The sequence below is a fragment of the Hippichthys cyanospilos genome, chromosome 9 (assembly GCF_059441005.1).
Source record: "Hippichthys cyanospilos isolate Australia breed blue-spotted pipefish chromosome 9, RoL_Hcya_1.0, whole genome shotgun sequence".
Classification (NCBI taxonomy): domain Eukaryota; kingdom Metazoa; phylum Chordata; class Actinopteri; order Syngnathiformes; family Syngnathidae; genus Hippichthys; species Hippichthys cyanospilos.
The window spans coordinates 6,068,965-6,089,273 of record NC_142377.1 but is presented as its reverse complement, the minus strand read 5'-3'; the positions used below and the strand labels follow the sequence as shown (position 1 = coordinate 6,089,273).

The window sequence follows — 20,309 nt, the reverse complement described above, 5'->3', positions numbered from 1 at the left end:
ACCTTTGTGGCTGCGTCAATAAATTTGACCCCCTTGTAGGTAATGGAGAGAATAACAACAGGACCCTTTCTGGAATCCTTTGATTTCTGCAATGAAAATAAGATCTTGTCAGTAATGCTAATTGAAAATATACAGTCAATGTTTTGAGGAATACTTGCCCTAATTTTAGCGCAGGCATCTTGTGTGGACTCAATCCCCCGTAGATCCCTGATTATCATTGAACCTAAGTACTGTCATTAAAACATATCAAGTCAGACACTGCCGTCGTAAGTACAATAAAATACACTGAGTAATTAGATAGTGTTCAATCTTTCACTGATAAATCCTATTTTCAAGATCCTGTTGGATTTTGTGAATTTTTACAAAGTAAGAAAGAAAGCTGAAATATGTGAAATTTTATGTATTATTGTATGTTCTCCATTGTATAAATATCTGTTGTAAAACAATAAGTGGAACTTTGAAATGAAATTAGAAATGATTTTCAAATGTGCTAGCTATACTACATGACTACTACTGTACTGTACTGCATTATATAACATTATGCTATATTTTTCAACACATTTAGATTTTTTTCTTAGACTTTATACAGCTTTGAGAAAATTACAATTTCATAAACAACGAACAGGGCGAAAAATATTCCCCAATTAGATGATTTAATATAAATCCATTGTCCCGGTAGCAAACAATATTTATAATTGATCGTGGAGGCAGTGCTTTACTGGGCTTCATGTCCAGGTGTACCTATTGCAGTTTCCATTGAGAGTTCATTGATCAGATTGTTTAAAAGACTTTGGCAAAGGCAACTTACAGTTGCCTCATACCCGCAGGCGTCCAGGATGAGTTTCTCAGGCTGGTGGTGCCAAGCGGACACTGTGGCGTAGGTAGCAGAGTGGCTCGGCGGCCGCAGATTCATGCGAGATTCTTTGTGTCGTTCACTGTGTCGGTCCTACGGTGACACAGACCTTCATGAATAAAAGCTGGATGTTCATTGGCCAGAATGGTGTTGAAGTGGTTGGTACTCTTGCATCCTAAGGTTAAGGGGTCAAGTCTTTGGTTTGGCCCATCTGAGTCTCACGGTCAGCTGGAATATGCTCCGGCCCACGCTTATAAGAACAAGTGCCATAGAGAAAAGATGCTTGATATCAGTGATCATAGCGCAAGTAGTCTAAGACTTCCTGTGGGGTCACGCATGCGTGACTGTTTGAATTTGTGCGGCGGTTTTTGACCTTTAGTCAACGCTAACATTTGACAGTGGCGGTGGAGTTATTCTTAGTGCTTTCACCTGAGGACCGAGCCAGCCGTCACGTAAGAGCAGCGAGAGTTCATGACAGCGGGACCCAGATGTTGGCCGAGTTCACGTGTTTAGTCAACTCGCGAGTGAGGACTTTGCTGACACATCTATGAGGACGGACGCATTCACAGCAACGTTATGTAGCTTAGCCAGCTTCGTCTTGCGTCATTAAAACCTCAAAAGAACTCATCGTAGCAAAATGAGATCAATTTTAATCTATCCTAGCAATAATATTGATACTAACATCATAAAAATACTTTATTTTATGTATTTTATTCTTAATATCACTATTTTGTTGGTTAATTTCTGTTCTTAAATTTTAAGTTAGAAACCGAGATGGGAAAATCAGGTCCGGAAAGTAAAAACCCTGCCGCAATTTGGCTTTAGCCACAGGTGCTTTCACTTAACAGGTAAGTTAATGAGCTCAATTGACTGCAAGTTCATTGCAAGCACCTGTGGCTAAAGTCAAACTGTGGCAGGGTTTTTGATTTCTGGACCTGGATTTTCTATACCACTGCTTATAAACTAAAAATATGTTGAATAAATAAGCTATACAAAAAAATAAAGTTTAAAAGTTTTTAAAAATATAATACTGTAATAAATACTATAAGTAAAACATTCAGTATACTTAGAGTATGCATGATTTTACAAACTGTATGTTGAACCAAAAGAAACGACAGCACATTGGCCAATAATGAAATGATATAGTTTTATGAGATCATAAAAACAAACGACAAAATCAGAAATTAAAAAAAGCGTCTTTTTTGGAGTTAAGGCTCTTTAAATGTTGGCAGGCGTGTACTGACTCCCATTTAACATGAATTTATTTCATTCCAAACACAGCCACATCCACCTTTATAAGAGGGTGTTTTTTATTGTTACTTCACCTCCCAAAAAGATATTTAAAAATTAAATTGAGTCATGTTGGTTATAGGACACACTGATATTAAGATTACATGTTTTGAAAGGGCATTTAAGAGGGGTGGATTCACATTTTAAAGTTCAACTCTAAGTGATTGCTATGTTCTAAGAAGAAATGATAAAAAATGTAAACGAAAAAGGAACTCACGACAGAGCGCGGCCGCTCACAGTAGGAACGCAGAGAGACGTTACAATCCTGATCCAGACCTCCTCGTCGCCGCCGGTCAGCCTCGGCCAGGGGCAGCAGCATGTCCATGGAGCGACTGGTGTAGGGGTCCATCTGGCCCAGGGGGCAAGTGGTCTGGGACAGGAGGTCGTGGAACTGAGAGGCATAAAAAGGCACGCAAACAAAATACATGGCGTGATGATCCAATGTTTAGACAGCCATGTCGCCTTCAGCTTTCCTGATCCCGATCCAACATTCATCCTCCACAATGCAACAGAGATTCCTTTATGAGGGTTACAACGTGAGCTTTCTATTTGCTCTTTACTTGGTCTGAAATAGTAGTCCTATTTCCGCAAAACGGTAACCATTTTATTTCCGCTGTTCAAAATTGGCTTTGAAAATGAAAGGTATCATGGTAACACTTTGGAAATTAGAAACTGAAATTGTCGCAAGAATCTGTTCTTGGCATTCCAAGTGGCAAACGCTAACAAAAGGAGCACTAATGTACGATATTGCATTACGTCATTACTAAAGATCTTATTGTTAGTGAAATATTTTTTTATTTAGAAATATCCTTTGACCAGCAAAAAAAAAAAAAATTCCGACTTGTGGCTCGGTCGGCCTGTTTGCGCTATCAAAGATCGTGGTCCTCACCATGATAGGAGAGAGGCGTCTGGACTTGGAGGGGGCTTCCTCGTAGGGTCTCTCAGCCAGAGAAGCAATGATCCGCTTCCTGTGGCCCAGCGGACCCACCCTGATGACCTACGGCGGCAAAGAGCATCCAACAAGGGAGAGAAGCTATTTGCAAGCAAAGCTAATAAGATTGGCCTCTAAAATCCACTGCGTTGGCGGCACACGCCCCCTTGACTGCCCATTAATTATTCAGCCTCAATCTGTTTTACCATCAGTTTAGAGTACGCTACGGTCTCTTTCCTGGGAACGCTCCATAATTCAAGAGGCATCTTTGTGCATCCTCCTTAAATAACACAGTGAGACCGTTCCGCTCGCAAAATCAGAAACGTACTATTGCCGCGAATGAGGTCATAGCCCAAACAGATGTTAATTGCCTGATTGACTAATCCACCAGTGGAATCACTGACTGAAAACTAATAAAATAACTTATCTACTAGGCTGACATGCAATTGACAAATCAGTTAACTGACTTTACTCTCACTGATTGGCTGACAGAACACTGACTGATAGTTGACTGATTCTGCAGGATCACTACCGGGCACATTAATTGACTGAGTGAAAGATAAAGAAAACGTACTCACTGACCAGCCTGAGTAACCATAGTAACTGACTGACAGGAAGCTAACTTATCCACTCATCCAGTAGCTAGCCAACTTACAAAGGTGCCTATTATTTTATGCGAGGAGAGGCGCAACGCTGTGCCCATTTTCCCATCAAAGTAAATGTGTACCTTATGCAATTGTATCAAAAGTACACACTCTGGCTATGGTGATTTTGAATGTTCTCCCTAATACAGTTACTTCCATAGATTTAGGCATCTTCTTTGTGTCCCAACTTCACATGCTGTACTGCAGTCTAGCACCTGTGGAAGGGGAATCCTTGTCCACCTGTCCATCCATCCATCCATCCATCCATCCATCTTAGCACTTATCCTCACTAGGGTTGCTGGCATGGTGGTGCCTATCCCAGCTAGAGGTAAGATCAGGCCTAAAAAATCCTGCCCGACCCGACCCAGGCCCGCGGTATTCAAGCCCAACCAATTAACTTGATTTGCACGCCCAAGCCTGAAGCAAACCCGAAATTTCATATTTTATTTGTGAGGACTCGAAGGAGGAGGTGATTTATGCTAACAAATTAAAGCCTTTTGTCACGAAATCTCAGTTTAACAAGACTGTACAAACATTTATATCTTTTATATTTCTGTTTCTGCAGAGGTTACATTAACCGCCAATTTTCCATCATTGATGGATTATTTTTAAGAGTTGACGGGGAAAATTTTAACGCCATCCGTCATTGGTGTGCACTTGCTTAATTACGCGGCAAAATACTGCAGCCCACTAGGCTTTAAATAGAATAATGCAAATCAAATAAATGGGAAAAGATATATTAAGATTATTAAGAGGGCAGCGTTCACGTGCGCAGAGCACGCTCTGGCTCTGCGGCTGGTATAGTAGTTAAATAGCAATTAACTTACAGCGCCTTCTGTTTTATCCAAATGATTTCTTTTATAACAAGTATTAGTATCCACATTCCACACATCGTTTTAGTATACATTTATATAAACATGTTTCTTTTAAAAAAGTCAGCGAGATAGAAGCGTGGCCGGACTCGACCCGAACGTAATGATTGACATTTTGGGCCCGACCCGGCCCGAAATTCGTGTCGGGTGGGGTCAGTCTTGGGTTTGGGCTTAAAATCTTACATCTAATCCCAGCTGTTTTTAGGCAGTAGGCAGAACTGCTTGCTAGCCAATTGCAGGGCGCACAAAGAAGAACAATTCATACTCACAATCATACATAACGACAATTCAGAGTGCCCAATTTACCTACAATGTATATGTTTTGTGAATGCGAGAGTTAATCGGAGTGCCTGGGGAAAACCCACACAGGCACGGGAGAACATCCACACTCCACACAGGAAGGGCAGAGCTGGAAGCAAAAACACACAACCTCCGCAAGTGAGATGGACATGCCAACCATTCTGCCGCCGTGCCGACGGGAAAACATCATACTACACATTTTGAGTCATTTCACAGCAGCTCATGGCGGGTGATGACCTTGTCCGTATACATTCACGGTCTGACCAGTGCCATCTATGTGTTCCTAACGCGTTACAATGACAGACGAGCAACATTATATAAACGGATGCGTTTATGAAGGCTGAAGGTCTCTCGCTCTTGGGTGAGGAGGTCAAGCGATCAAGTAAGTCATTTGTTCTGAGAAGATTTCAGGAATTAGCAGTGAAACGCTTCCTTGTGTAACGCGGGTAAGAAAATATGTCAATATTTTTTTCAATGTTATATTCCAATGTTTATGTTCATTTGATGCACCATGACATAACAACAGTATAGCAAAACACGGCACCAATACATTAGTGGGCTAACGTCAAAATATACATACCAAATAATGCATAGATATCAATCATGTAGTCAAACTTTTATTTGAAGTTTTTCCTCGCAGTGTTTCCTTTCCTATTACCTTGACTCGTCCTCACGACCCTTTTATTCCAAATTATTGCCATCACATTACATAACTAAACATCAACACACTGGCACTAACTGCCAATGTGAAGATGTGACATGTGTGCATTCAAATGCAGTCAGACATTTCAAATGCAGACAGAAAAGAGGCTATCGATGCATTAAATTTTAATGACTGTAGCATCAATAACAATCATATTACTTAATTATTATATATTTGTTAATAATGTCATATTATTTTTGTTAAATAAAAACCATCACTTCAGGTAACTGGTATTAAGCTGCACAAAATAGCTCCACAAAATTCGAAAATTTGTTTCAAATTAACTCAATCATTCAAAACCAATTGTCAAAAAAAAGAGCATTGTTTTACTTTTAAATGTGACAGATCTTTCAAATGGATCACTATGGATTGCCAGGTCTCAGGAAATCTCTACAATCCAGAAAATAAGTATTACTAAAGATTCACTAAAATGATGCCCATTCTCTAGCTGCACAAATGTGCACACATTACCGGGTTATACATGGGTGTGCCAGATGGCTGGACGGAAAAATCACCACACCTTGAAAGTGTGCAAGGAAGTCACATAAAAAAATTGACATTGGCGTGAATTGTTGACTATTCTGCTGATTAAACATTGTAAGTAAGTGACTGACTCCTTGCTAACTCACAAGCAAACTAATTGACTGATTGACAGAGAGACAGACTAACTTATTTACTGACTGACCAAAGCAACCAAGTGACCAACTACCTACTAACATTAACCCCCATCAAAATAACTGACCGACACTCTGTTTGAATAACTATCAGTCTAAAATAGTAGCCACATAACAAAGGTACCACAAATGTGGCTACTTTTTACAAAGAGATATTGCAAAATAACTGATTATTTGACATCAAATAACCTGTGACACTGACACAGAACTTTAAACACCAGATTTGCATTGTGATATGAATAATCGCTTCGCCAGTCAACTGTTGATTGTATAAACCCACCCTGTATGAAAGTCGAATCCTCTTATAGGGTATTTTAGACCCACACAATCTCAAGGCATGTTCTTCCCTATTAAACTGTGATTGTACTCGTCAGAGGTTGTTAGTTTTATGTAGTTAAAACTCTTTTCTATCGTATAAATTTGCATAATTGCCTATTAGCACACACGTGTCTGGTATTAACGTTTCGCATGCAATTGGCTTTGCCGCTACTAGATCCTCCGCAACAGACGTCGTCGTCATATGTGTTTCTTTTTGTCTGAAGTGTTCAATTATTCATTCCGTCTCAGGGAAGAACTGGTCTGGAAGTCTCGCATCCCCATGGCGGTTAGAGGTTGTGTAAATCCTAATAATAAAGCACTTAAGATGGCGTGTGGGAATGTAAAGCGGTTTGTAGGTCACGGCGACGCTCGATTTGCCGTGAGATGCTGCAGAGCATGGCGGCGATGTAAGAAGAAAAAGGAAAAAAAAAAGATGGGACGTTTAGAGAAATCTGCGGAACGTCACCATGGCAACACGCTGGTGTTCTCAACATCTTCTCAGCTGTAGCCAAGCTAACTAAAGAAAATACAAATAGAGCCAAACTTCCTGAATGTGGTATTTTTACCACAAATAATGATTGTGACTTCCTCGACAAATTATGCTAGATAGAGTCACTTATTTATGATAGCCTGCGCTGAAGTGAGTCACAAAGCAAAACATCTTTGGAGGGCTTTGAAAAAGGGCAAAGACCTGATTGCAAGAGTGCAGAATACAGGGTGTCCTCAGTTTACCTTTGTTAACCTTTGTGCAATATTGTGTTCATTTTCAATTTTTTTCCACATTCTACTTGCAGTATTTAGCTAACTTTCCTGGAAGTCTTATAACTGAGTTGGTCATGCCATCTAAATTTTGGCATAATGTCACCATCTGGGTGAAATTTCAGTTCCCTAGTATCGAGTACCGTTCAAACTGCAATCAGTCTGATATCAATGTGACAGTAGTCACTTTACAGTAGAACCAGTGGAGAAATATGTTTAGTTGCGCGAATAAACTTGGTTTAGTCAATTCACTACTTGTTATTCACAGCTGTAACACGGCTGACTTTATCAGAGATGTATTTATAGTTTGCTCCTCAGCTTAGTCCTGGTTTCATTTCTTGCTGATAAGAGCATTCTGGGATGCATTTCAATTGACCAATGAATGTAGGTCAAGGCCAAATTTGCATCCTTTCTCTGATAGGCTCCTGGTCAGGAAATGCAAGATAGAAGTTTTTTAATGCCCTAATTAAAGATGTGTTTTTAGTCAATTCAACCTCAGCAATTCTTTGTTTCACTATAGTGTATTTGACAGATGAAATTTAGACAAATTTAGACAAATGTTAATGAAACTGCCTTCTATAGATGTTGGGCAGATAATTAGAAATGAGAACCAACATTTACCACTTCAGAGTCGTGTAAAGCAGTGGACATAATTATGAATTGCACACTCGTCCCCTGCACTAAACCGGATGATGTAAATATCATAGCCTAGGGTTAAACCCCATAGCAGGCTTTGTTTTTGTGTTACACTTATATTACCGTGTTGTGTTTCAATTGCAGTGTAACTGTAGAACCACAGACATGGTTTTAACTTCATGTGTAAGTAATAAAACAGAAAATAGATAGTGTTAAATCTAGGGGCTAGGTGATGTGAAATGAACGTTTCCGTTTCAAAGTTATTGCTTTGCACCCAGGTTTGCTGTATAGTTTTTGAGTTGATTATACCCCTAACTACTCTAAGTCACTCAACACAAGTCAAAATAACTCCCCTCATAGTAGCTACATCTTGTAAATAGCTTCAGCTTTTGTCCAAAATTGGCAGTTTCGAAACAATAAAGTGTCATTCACCGGTGCCTGCTTACATTGATGATCTCCAGCTCCCACAGGTTCTTGACACACTCTAGGGTGCGGTAGCCACTGGACAGGAAGTTAGGCAGATACTCATGCAGGCCCAGGCCGTCTAGCCATGAGGCCAGAGATGTGCTGCCGTCGCAGCCCAGAGCTTTGACCTGAAGCAGGAACGTCACAGGTGAGTGTCCTCTGGCCTCCGCTAGCCACACTTAAGTGGGGTATACACACATAATGATAAGTCAGCAAACATTATGGGGTGTCACTGAAATGATCAAAAGTGATGGGTGGCACTCTTTCAGATGTGATTCTGTTTTGGAAGTATTAATGTATCTGGCAGCCACTCCCTACCTGTCACTTTGCCAGCAGCTCAGAAAAATCACACTGAGCACACCCCTTACCACAAGCTTCGGATAATCTTTTACAGATATCCATTAAATGGGCCTTTGCTGACTTTGATCGCAAGGGAGCGAAAGTGCAAAATTTGTCCAGATCATTTGGATGTGTTTAGAAGTTTATAATGCACAATACTATAGTGTCAAATGACTGGCTCCACGTGCATCCTGTGGGCACCATAATTCTCGTAATAATACATCCACGCATCTAATACGGAGAACATTAATTCTCAAAAACAACATTTGTTGATTAGGTGGCATTTGAGTACCTTGGGTAAACCACGTGCCGCGTGCAGGATTTTCTTCCTGTGTCCTGGGTCAGTGATCCCAATATCTCTGAGATCCTGGTCCTCCATCACGTTACTTCCCTGAATGTACACAAAAAGCAGGAGGTACATAATAAACCAGTAATATGCAAGCACACACAAAGAAACAAATGATGAAAACACAAAAGCTAACTATGGTTAACAAGTGATACGTTACATGAAACATGACACATGGGAAGTCAGGTCTTTAGCACAACAAGCAGTACACTAACTTACTGCTGCCAAACTGTTCAATTTCAAGCCATAGTGACAAAGTACCAAAAGGGTGGGTTACCAAAGGGGCAAAGTTAATTGCTATTTGTCGACAGAGAATCAATCAACCAATTAATCTATCAAAGAATCCATCCGTCCATTTTTTTTAACCCCAAAATATTTTGCACTGGTTAAGGAGTACTTGGCTGAAAACATTTTACAGGAGGTACTTCACTAAAAAAATAAAGGTTGAGAACCCGTGACCAAGAGCACACCCTTGGGTGATTGCCAGGCAAAAGCAGGCTGTGAAAACCGCTTGACAGATGCTGACCGCTCACCAAATGTACCAAACTGACCAACCAGAATACAAATAAATATTGTACTATTACTCCATTGTGAAATGGCTTCAAGTGTACCACTGGGTGCCAACATGGCTCGAGATGCGACACCAGAGTGTTTAGCGCATGCCTGACACGGGGCGAGTGGGAGGACAATGAAGTCAAATAAATTGTGCATGGCGCGGCGAGATCAATGTGATGCGGTGCGACGCGTCGGGAACAAAGAAAGCCTCAGTGGATGCATCCGCACAAGCTGCTTTCACTGAAACGAGGAAAGAAACAAGGAACATTTAGTGGTTCCTAAAGCACATCCTTCTCTCTGGATATATATACCTGTAGATGTTTTGATATATACCCTGTAGTTTTGTATGAATTCCACAGAAAAACTTGGAGTAATCAGAGAGTAGGAAGAGCGACACTTTCCGAATGTTGTGTTTAATGTGTTTCCCAGTTTTGCTACTAAAAGTAAAAAAAAAGGAAAATTTGATCTTTTTTTTTTCCGTATCATACAAAGCATCATGAGCATACAGTACTGCTTGTCTTGTGACCATTGGTTGCTCATCACGTTTAAAGATTTATTGTAGACATTGTGAATCGGGCATAAATTATTCCCTCAATGTAACAGCACAACAAAATGCAAAAACTCACAATGTAATGCGTTAAACAGCTGTGAGATAAAAGAGTACAGTACTAAGACAAGGACAAGCAGCAGTTAAGAAAGTTATAAAAAAACAGGCTAGAGAAATTGTTGCCACTAAACATTAAACAAAAAGAGGATGACACAGTGTGTATTAAAAATAGCCATAAAGCCTTGCTGAAGAAATTCCACTAACCTTAATACTAACCAACAATGCAAAACGCCATAGACAGGAAAAAGAAAAGCATTGATGTTGTGGTGTCACACCCTTTAAAATTTACCTCCACTGCCAGACTCTGAGGCATTGATGGGGTTAGCAAACAATATGTGACGTTTGATCAGTATCTGATGCTCCCACCTCAGTCTAATCTTCCATTCCTCCATCCATCCGTGAGCTATCGCTCAATACGAGGTTGGGCCGCGGGATCGGCAGCTTGAGCAGGGAAGCCCAGACTCCTCTGGAAGGATCCCCAGACGTTCCCAGGCCAGCCGAGAGACATAGTCCCTCCAGCGAGTCCTGGGTCGTCCCTGGGTCCTCCTTCCACACCTCCGTAGGGAAACGTCTGGGAGACATCCTAACCAGATGTTCAAGCCATCTCAACTGGCTCCTCTCAATGCAGAGCAGCAGCGGCTCGACACCATCCCTCCCAGATGACCAGGTTTCTCACCCTATCTCTAAGCGAGAGCCCGGAAACCCTGCGGAGGAAACTCATTTTGGGCTCTTGTATCTGGGATCCTTTCTGATCAGCTCTCTATTCATCATGACAGACCGGTACAGCATCCGCATCACAGCAGACGCTGCACCCATCTGCCTGTTGATCTCCCATTCCATCCCGCCCTCGCTTGTGAACAAGACCACAAGATACTCGAACTCCTCCACTTGGGGCAGGAGCTCATCCCCGACCCACAGACGGCACACCTTCCAAGGATTCAAATAAGCTCCACACTCAGCTGCTAACCGCTCCAGTGACAGTGTGAGGTCACGGCTTGAGGAAGCCAACAGCACCATATCATCTGCAAATAGCAGTAATGAAATGCCGAGCCTCCCAAATCGGATCCCCTCAACGCTTCAGCTGCGCCTAGAAATTCTGTCCATAAAAATAACGAACAGCATCTGTAACAAAGGGCACCTTTAACGGAGTCCAACCCTCAGTGGAAATGGATTTGACTTACTTCCAGCGATGCAGACCAAACTCCGACATTGGCAGTACAGGTATCGGACAGCCTAGATCAGGGCGTCCGGTATGCCATACTCCCGAAGCACCCCTCACAGAGCTTCCCAAGGTACACGATTGAACGCCTTCTCCAAGTCCACAAACACATGTTTACTGGTTGGTCGAACTCCCATGCACCTCAAGGACCCTGCCCAGGTTGTAGAGCTGATCCACTGTTCCACGGCCAGGATGAAAATCACACTACTCCCTCACACCCTTCATTTCAGCTTCTTAAAAAGGGGAACTACCACCCCAGTCTGTCAATCCAGGGGCGTTGTCCCCGATGTCCACGTGATGTTGCAGAGGCATGATAGGTGAGATAGAAAAGCCCACCTCAGAGCTTCCAGACTCTGCTTCTCCAGAGGAAGAAGTGTTGGTGGAATTGAGGAGGTCATTGAAGTTTTCTGCCCACCGGCTCACAACGTCCCAAGTAGAGGTCAGCAGCGCCCCATCTCCACTATACACAAGAGTTAATGATGCTCTGCTTCCTCCTCCTGAGGTGCCAGATGGTGGACCAGAATTTCCTCGAAGCCGTCCGGAAGTCGCTTTCCATGGCCTCAACAAACTCCTCCTACACCCGAAGTTTTGCCTCGGTGACCACTGAAGCCACATTCCGCTTTGCCAGTAGGTTCCTGCCAGCTGCCTCCGGAGTCCCACAGGCCAAAAGGGACTCCTTCTTCATCTTGACAGCATCCCTTACTGTTGGTGTCCACCAACAGGCTCTGGGATTGCTGCAACGGCAGGCACCAACCACCTTGCGGCCACAACTCCGGTCAGTCAACAACAACGGAGGCGCAGAACATGGTCCACTTTTGTCTCAATGTCCCCCACCTCCCCCGGGACTTGGGAGAAATTCTGCCCGAGGTGGAAGTTGAAACTCCTTCTGACAGGGGACTCTGCCAGACATTCCTTGCAGACTCTCACAATACGTTTGGGTCTGCCAGGTCTGACCGGCATCCTCCCCCACCATCGAAGACAACACACCACCAGTTGGCGATCAGTTGAGCGCTCTGCCCCTCTCTTCACCCGAGTGCGGCCACAGATCTGATGACATGACCACAAAGTCGATCATCAAACTAGTGTGTCCTGGTGCCAAGTGCACATATACACACCCCCATATGTGAACTTGGTGTTTGTTATCAGCAATCCATGCCGAGAACAAAAGTCCAATAACAAAGCACTGCTCGGGTTCTGATCGGTGGGGGCCGTTCCTCCCAAGCACACCCCTCCAGGTCTCACTGCCGTTGCCCACATGAGCATTAAAATCCTCCACTAGAACGAGGGGATCCCCGAAGGGAGCGCTCTCCGCACACCCTCCAAGGACTACAAATAAGGTGGGTACTCTGAACTGCTCTTTGGTGCACAAGCACAAAGCACAGTCATGACAAATCCCCCCACTCGAAGACGGGGGGAGGCTACCCTCTCGTCCACTGGGGTAAACCCCGACGTACAGGTGCTGAGACGGGGGGCAATAAGTATGCCCACACCTGCTTTGCGCCACTCCAGTGTGGAAGAGAGTCCAACCCCTCTCGAGAGGACTGGTACCAGAACCCAAGCAGCTGTGTGGAGAAGAGACCGACTATATCTAGTCAGAACGTCTAGGCCTCACACACAAGGCTCAGGTTCTTTCCCTGATTCCATGTCCCAAGAGCTAGCTTCTGCAGCCGGGGATCAGAGTGCCAAGGTCCTCACCTTTGGCCGCTGCCTAGCTCACACTGCACCCAAGCCCTATGGCCCCTCCCACAGGTGGTGTGCCCATGGGAAGGGGGACCCACGTTGCCGCTTCTGGCTGAGCCCGGCCGAGCACCATGGGTATGACTGCCTGCACAAAATATTTTCCACAGCTTTTGTTAGCTTGCTTTAACACAAGCTGATACAGCTTTCCCTGATAAACCATACACATTTTCCCTTTCAAACGCTCTAGATACAAATGGTGGAGCAGCACATTTAGACGGATAATATAATAGTACTCACCAGCATATATTTGTTATCCTCTTTGGAGGGAAACTATTACTGCAGTTTACTGCAGAACCCTGAAAGTCTCCATAAACGACATATATGTATGCCTGTGTGATACAGGTATCCAAGTGCCAAGACGCACACACCAGAAGGAGCAGAGCAATAGCCATTGAATTGTATTTAAAAAGTGTTGAGAATGTCACTGCTGTACAGTTTGTAAGTAGAATATTCTTAAGTAAATCAAACGTCAGACACTGCAAGACTTCTACTCAAGAAATTTTCTACAAGGTATCTTTCTTCCGTCAATTTTATTTTGTAAAGATATTCGTACTTATATCCAATGATCACTTTCAGATACTTTATCCTGTACCAGACAACTACTGTATACAGTGAATACAAAGTGATTTTGAACGTAGCTGTAAGAGCGAGCTCGGAAACTGTGCATCTAAGCGTTTTTCCCCTCCCCGGTGCGTACTGCTGCATATTGATTGTTCCCGGCCAAGAATGTTAAAATGTTCTGTCTTTGCTCCACGCCGCTGGCTCAGTCTGAAAGCCCCACTGCAGCCCGATTAATAAAAGGTCGTCAGCCATAAATCCAGAATAGGGGCCTGAAATAGATTCTCCCCGGTTCCACGGCGCCTCAGGAGGCTCTCGCTTGTCGTTTTTGACGTCACGTGACGGGAAAATGTACGCTTGAGTACTTGCATAGCTAATGAGCCGCACACCACTTTTGACGTGATCCACGGTGACTCGACGATGATGATGATGAAGCTGTGGTGAAGCTTCTCCATATCGCTGCTTGCGCTTGCTAAATTAGTATCGCTCTCTTGACCCGAACGCCAAATTGTTTTTATTTCTTCTTTTTTTTCTTTTGAGCGCTCCGCAGGCACACTGACGCTCAGACATGTGTTACGCTTTGTGCTTGGGGCCCCTGGCCTCTCAAGAGCACTCAAAGAATTTTTTATTTTTATTTTTTTTAATAAATGAAAGAGGTGTCATGAACATCAAAATGCAATACGGTGTTGCCTGCATATTTGTATTTAGTTGGAAAACTGCAGTTTGCTTTTATGAGGAAGCCTGTCAAAAATAAAAGTAATGCTTTGGCGCTGTTTTGTGAAATAGTGGTGCCAGTTGTGTGTAAATGAAGGAGAGCGATATAATCGGCCAATGATTATTTTATTTGAATTCGTAATTCATTCATGTGTGCATCTCATTAAATTTGAATGAAATTGTTGAAATTTATACCCTACTCTCTTTATACTTGTTTGTATGTAAAAACGGTACTGCTGTGTCTACATTTCATTGACTTAATATGCATTAGACATTTTTTTGTTCAGAATCAACTACTGTACTTATAACAGATAACTGACAACTTTCCTATTCATTCGCATGCTACCAGGCACATTACATTGAGAGTCTACTAGTTGGTTGGCGAAGAGTAAAGTGGGTTGTTCCATTGTATGAAACAGGATGGTCATTGGATGAAGTGATAAACGCTTGCTTTATTCCACCCATTGGACGACGTGTGTCTCTGGGTGTCAAGAGGTCAGTGGGCTGGCCTGGATGCCCGGCCTCTGCACTATATATCATCTGTCTAAATGAGTCCCTCTATGATTGACAGTGAAAAAAGCTAATCCGTTATCTCGAAAGACGCCGGAAATCATCTTGCATTTTGAAGGTTTTTCATTCTGTTCCATTCTGTTTGTTCTTCTGTACTGATCTTGAGACTTTACCACTCGCCGGTGACTTTGGATTTGCTAAAAACAAGCAGGGATTTTCTTGGGCGACTCTCTTCTGGTATGCTGCTATTACTTTCCCCAACAGACACGGAGGAGCTTCTCATACTCAAAACGTTCACACTCACAGGCGGTCACGCAGTAACTAGTTAGTTTGGCTTAGCCATTTTATAGTCTTCCTTTTGATGAGGAAGTTAAACAACAGGGAAGATCAACTTCTAATATTGATTTAGTGCAAAAGAGTTCAAATGAGTAACATGTCTCGTCAGCTGTCTTGGTTGGTTGCTTGCTTGGTAGTTAGGTATGTGTATACTGAATATATATCCTTTTGTCCTCACAAGGGTTGAGGGCTTGCCAGTGGGCAGTAAACAGTGTACACACCGATCTGGTTACCAGCCATTCGCAAGGCACATCGAGACCAACGACAATTCACACTCACAATCACGCCTAAGGGTAGTTTGGAGTGTCCAATATACCAAATTTGCATGTTTGTGGAATGTGGGAGGAGACTGGAGTGCAGAATGGGGAAGACCTACGCGAGCATGGGGAGAACATGCAAAATCCACACAGGAAGGGCTGGAGCAAGCTGGAATTAAACCGGGGACCTCTGAACGCTGGCAGATGTGCTAACCAGTCTGCCACTGTGACACACCGCTAACAGGGTTGCAGATCTGCGCTAATGGTAGCTTTTTCTCAGGAGGAGAAACTATTTGCTTAGGCTGCTATTACTGCTGATCAAGAGGCCACACTTATGTAAATAGGAAAGAAAAAAAAATCATTGTCATTTTCTGAGTATGTGTGTAACAGGGTTGCGCAACGTAGCGTGAGTATGGCTAGCTATGTTGTAAAAATATGATAAATAGGCGGGATTGTGAGTGTGAATGGTTGTTTGTGTGCCCTGTGATTGGCTGGCAACCAGTCCAGGGTCTTCCCATCTACTGTCCGAAGATGCCTGGGATCGGCACCAGCGAGGTGAGGGTCATCTCAGGAAACTACAACCTCTGGGCAAGCTAACGAGCCCTACATAGAAATAAACATATACAGTACGTGGTTTGCCCTCAAAATGACGAGAAGTTGAACCAGGGGATTTGTTTTTCCAACTCACAATGGCAGAAGGAGGAGAAGAGGTGGATATACTTTGGCACACCATTTTCATGACAGACTTTCCAAGGAAAACTGGATATTGCGAGCAGAGGTCATCCGACCCCCATGCTAGCTAGTCCTGCGAGCTAAATTGGGTTTTCCAACTTGAGTTGTTTCATGGAAAAAAGCAACGAGACCTCAAATCGGATGAGCACTTAAAAGCTATGGAACTTATAAAAGCATTTGGGGACACCTGTTGAACATTGAAAAACCAAATAAAATTTTGCTTGGGACCCCTAAAAGGCTTGAGCATCTTCATGTCCACATGGAGCTTTCTGTTGAAAGCAGCATGGTTGCATGCAATATTTATGTGCTGAAAAGACACGAGACGAATGTACCACGTCGACTATTCTCTGTGGAGGATTTGCCACGTTAGCCCGGACATCAAGGCATCAAAATGTTAGCACGCTAACAAACACAATTTAAAAACAAAACAAACAAAAAAAAAGACCCAGAGAAGGGACTGATGACTTGCGACTCATTTCCAGTGGAAAATGCTAATCGTCGTGTAAAAATGATGAGAATGGGCACACAGCTGTTCATAATTTATGATCCCTCAAAAGCTACCTCTCGGCACAGTCGTCACGGGCGGCCTCACCGCTCATGTGCTCACTCTGCTCCGCGGGCCTAGCCACTGGGGGAAACTTCTCATGCGGAGCCAGGCGTCTCGGCCATGACTCTTCACCCGCCACAAACCCTCAAAATGAGCCTCGGAATTTCTCTGCCTTCGAGCTTAATCGTCAATCTGCAAACCCAAGCGGTTGAATTTGAATCTGTTGTTTTCTTTTGTGGCTCAAAGTGAGCCATAAAAAAAAAAAAAAGGTGGGGTGGGGTTATTTAAAAATGTTGAAAATAGTAACTATAATAGAATAGGAAACAATACAGTATACTGTATTTCATAAAAATAAAATGCCAGTTTGACATTTTTTTTAATTATTAAATGTCACATAAAACACAGATTTTATATCTGGATTTTTCCAGTGTTCACATGATGACGGCAGCAGATCCCATTGAAACGAAAAACAAATGTCAAAGTTTTGAAGAAGTTCAGAAATGCGCTGCCCCCTATTGGAGGACTTTTTCTTTACGACTTTGAACAAAATTTGGAAATGTGCTAAAGAACACGCGAGGAAACATCCGACCCGTCCACCCAACTTGTTTGACCTTTGCCGTTTTTTTACAAGCGTGGCATCGGCGTTCTTTTTGCGCGCCTCGTTTGCCTCGCTGAGCCCCTCATTTATCTCGCCGATGCGTCAGGTCCAGCAGACACATGAGGCGGTACACACAAATGAACATCAGAATGCTTAATGACCCGTAGTCTGCATCTCATTATGTTCAGGAAATCTTTCATCCTTCATGGATTTAGCCAATCTAACACCAGAGCACTTTTATCAAATTTGTAGTTGTCAACATTTAAATTGAATTTAGATTATTTAAAAAAGCAAATCTGTTTTTTGATTCACATAACATGCACGGGAGGGATTAATGGGCTTTTTGTAAACTTTTTTTTTTTGGATTGATGTCAATTAATGCATACTGTAAAGGAACAATGATATGTATTATATTATTAAAATTGATTATGCTACTTATTTGTTTTCTAATCTATTCTATTTTCTATTTCCCTGTCCTTTCTCTGCTCTGTGAGACAGCTTGGCAATTTTGTAGCGAATTCATGGAAACGATGTAGCACAATTTGGTGAATGTCAATGTCTTGTTTTATATGGTTTTCAGGGAGTTAAAATTGTGTGTTCTTGAATTCTAACAAGTATCAAGAGGCCATGCATGCCTAAATTCCATTGATAAATATTTGAAGACAAATGGTAGATTTTGTACTGTGAAGTTTTATAATGGGAAATGTTTACCATCAAATCCAGCAGTTGGCAAGTATTTTTTCAGTGTATGCACACAGATCAAGTAACGTATTTTCCACACTATATGGCGCACCTAAAAGCCTTATTTTTTTTTTTTTAAAAAAGCTGATGGTGCGCCTTATAATCAGGTGTGTATAATCAGGTGCGCCTTAGATGGGGTATGAACTGATAAAGTAAGCTTTATCTGTTTACAGTTGAACAAGGTTGGTCATATTGACATTGAGTTATCAAGCTATTGAGAGTTTAGAGGTATTATTTGAGTTATTATTACTTTGAGTATTACTATATTGTGATTGAAAAAGTTTTAAAATATGTCATTCATTGAGGGTGCACCTTATTATCCGGTGCGCATTACATATGGAAAAAGTTTTAAAATATGTCACTAATTGTGGGTGCGCTTTCTTATCCGGTGCACCTTATAGTGCGGAAAATACGGTACTTGAAAAAGGATTTAAATGGATATTACATATTATTCTGATTTCATATGTGCATATGTTGTTTTTTAATTGATTTATTATTAGTTAGCTGTCTTTATGTCACCTGAGAAGTGGGTGGCAGCTTGGGTTGGCTGGTTCCATGCGTGCACATGTTTTATGAGTGTATAAGCACCAAACATTTCACCGATATGTATGAGAGCATTTCAGTTCTAAGTGTAAGTGGCAATCCTGAATTATCGTCCCTCATGGTGCCTCATAGGCTGGCAAGAGTGCATACATGGATCAAAGCACTTCTTATGATCTGCTTTGTTACATGCAAGCTATCTTAAAATCTCCGATTGTTGTTAGGTTTTAAAATTGGGCTAGTGAGACAGTGCCCCAAACAAACCCATTTGATGGCTTTGTAGTAGAGCAGCATTTGCAAAATAAAGATGGATTTGCTATGTTCTCGTAACCTCTCCTTGTTCTTGTAATTCTGTGTGATGCAGTTTGGCTGTATGGTACAGCTAACTGGAAACAGCAGATTCAGCATGACTGGTCTGGTTGTATGTCGTTGTTTATTTAATTTATTTTTGGGGGATTGCGGTTGTTCCTCTTGAAATCTACCTAGATAAGTGGTCAACACAAAAGAGCAATATTGTAGGTTTTGAGTTGTTCTTTTTTTTTGTATCCATCCAGTTTCTTTGATAAAACAGCGTTGTGCCGGTTAATGCTACAGTCGCTATGGCTTGTATGTTAAAGAGGTCACAGAGCAGCTCCCCTCCATGCCCGCGCTTAGCAGAGCTCCGGCGTGACAAGGTGACGTAACCCAACAGCAGCTCAAACGCTCGCTCCGAGGCCCTCGGGGCGCCGTTATTTACGGCGTGGCGGCCATCGTTTGACCCGGAGAGCGAACTACGTCAAAGGCACGTTTTCCTGCAATTTAGCAAAAAAATCCAATAAAACACGATAATGCTTTTAGGCATGCTGTGGCCAGTGAGCTGCAGTCAAATCTACTGATTAATATGTAATTAAGGTGGAGGCGCAGAGAATGGCCTTAGTTTACAGATGCACCAATTTGTGTGCTCATAATTTTCAGGGGGAGCAATATTGAAGTCCATCCATCATTTTTCCTACTTTTACATAACAGTTTAGCCTTGATCTACAAGTTTAATTCCTTTCATGACTAATCAGAATTTAAAACACTTGTCTTTCGTCTTTCCCCTTTTACATGATTGATTGGAAATGTTACTTTACTACTGCCACCCACCCCTAAAAAAACAAATACTACAACAAAAACTTGGTTAAAATAATCAGTTGAAAAATATGCAGTAAATTCCAAATTCATTTGAATGTAAAGAATGGCCCAGGCAATGTGGTGGGCATTGTGTTGCTCATTCTAATGTGTGTGTCTTGGCGACAAAGGGGGAATATAATACAAAGAACTACAATACTAAATTTTATCATAAAACACACAATAAGATTTTCTGAACCAAGATACAATAATAATTATTCGCAAAGGGTAAAGAATATTCAAACACCAATACTACAGACGCTACTTTCATTAGTCCTATACGTCATTTCGCATCGTGTCTTGATCTAAATGAATTTCATGAAAAGAAAATATGCTTTGGTTGTATCTTGAAGCAAGCACTTGGCCTCATTGTTTG

General features: G+C 42.2%; 1 protein-coding gene across 6 annotated transcripts in view; it reads right to left on the bottom strand.

The window, feature by feature from the left end:
* Window positions 1–20,309, bottom strand: part of anks1ab (ankyrin repeat and sterile alpha motif domain containing 1Ab) — a 51,156-nt gene that overhangs the window by 11,757 nt on the left and 19,090 nt on the right. For all 6 annotated transcript variants that reach the window (XM_088423453.1, XM_088423452.1, XM_088423454.1 and 3 more), the window contains 7 exons: window positions 9,077–9,175; window positions 8,427–8,573; window positions 3,033–3,140; window positions 2,361–2,534; window positions 809–946; window positions 159–230; window positions 3–86 (listed from right to left, as the gene is read on the bottom strand). In XM_088423453.1, coding sequence (XP_088279579.1) covers window positions 3–86; window positions 159–230; window positions 809–946; window positions 2,361–2,534; window positions 3,033–3,140; window positions 8,427–8,573; window positions 9,077–9,175 — 822 coding nt within the window. The remainder of the gene's footprint in view (window positions 1–2; window positions 87–158; window positions 231–808; window positions 947–2,360; window positions 2,535–3,032; window positions 3,141–8,426; window positions 8,574–9,076; window positions 9,176–20,309) is intronic.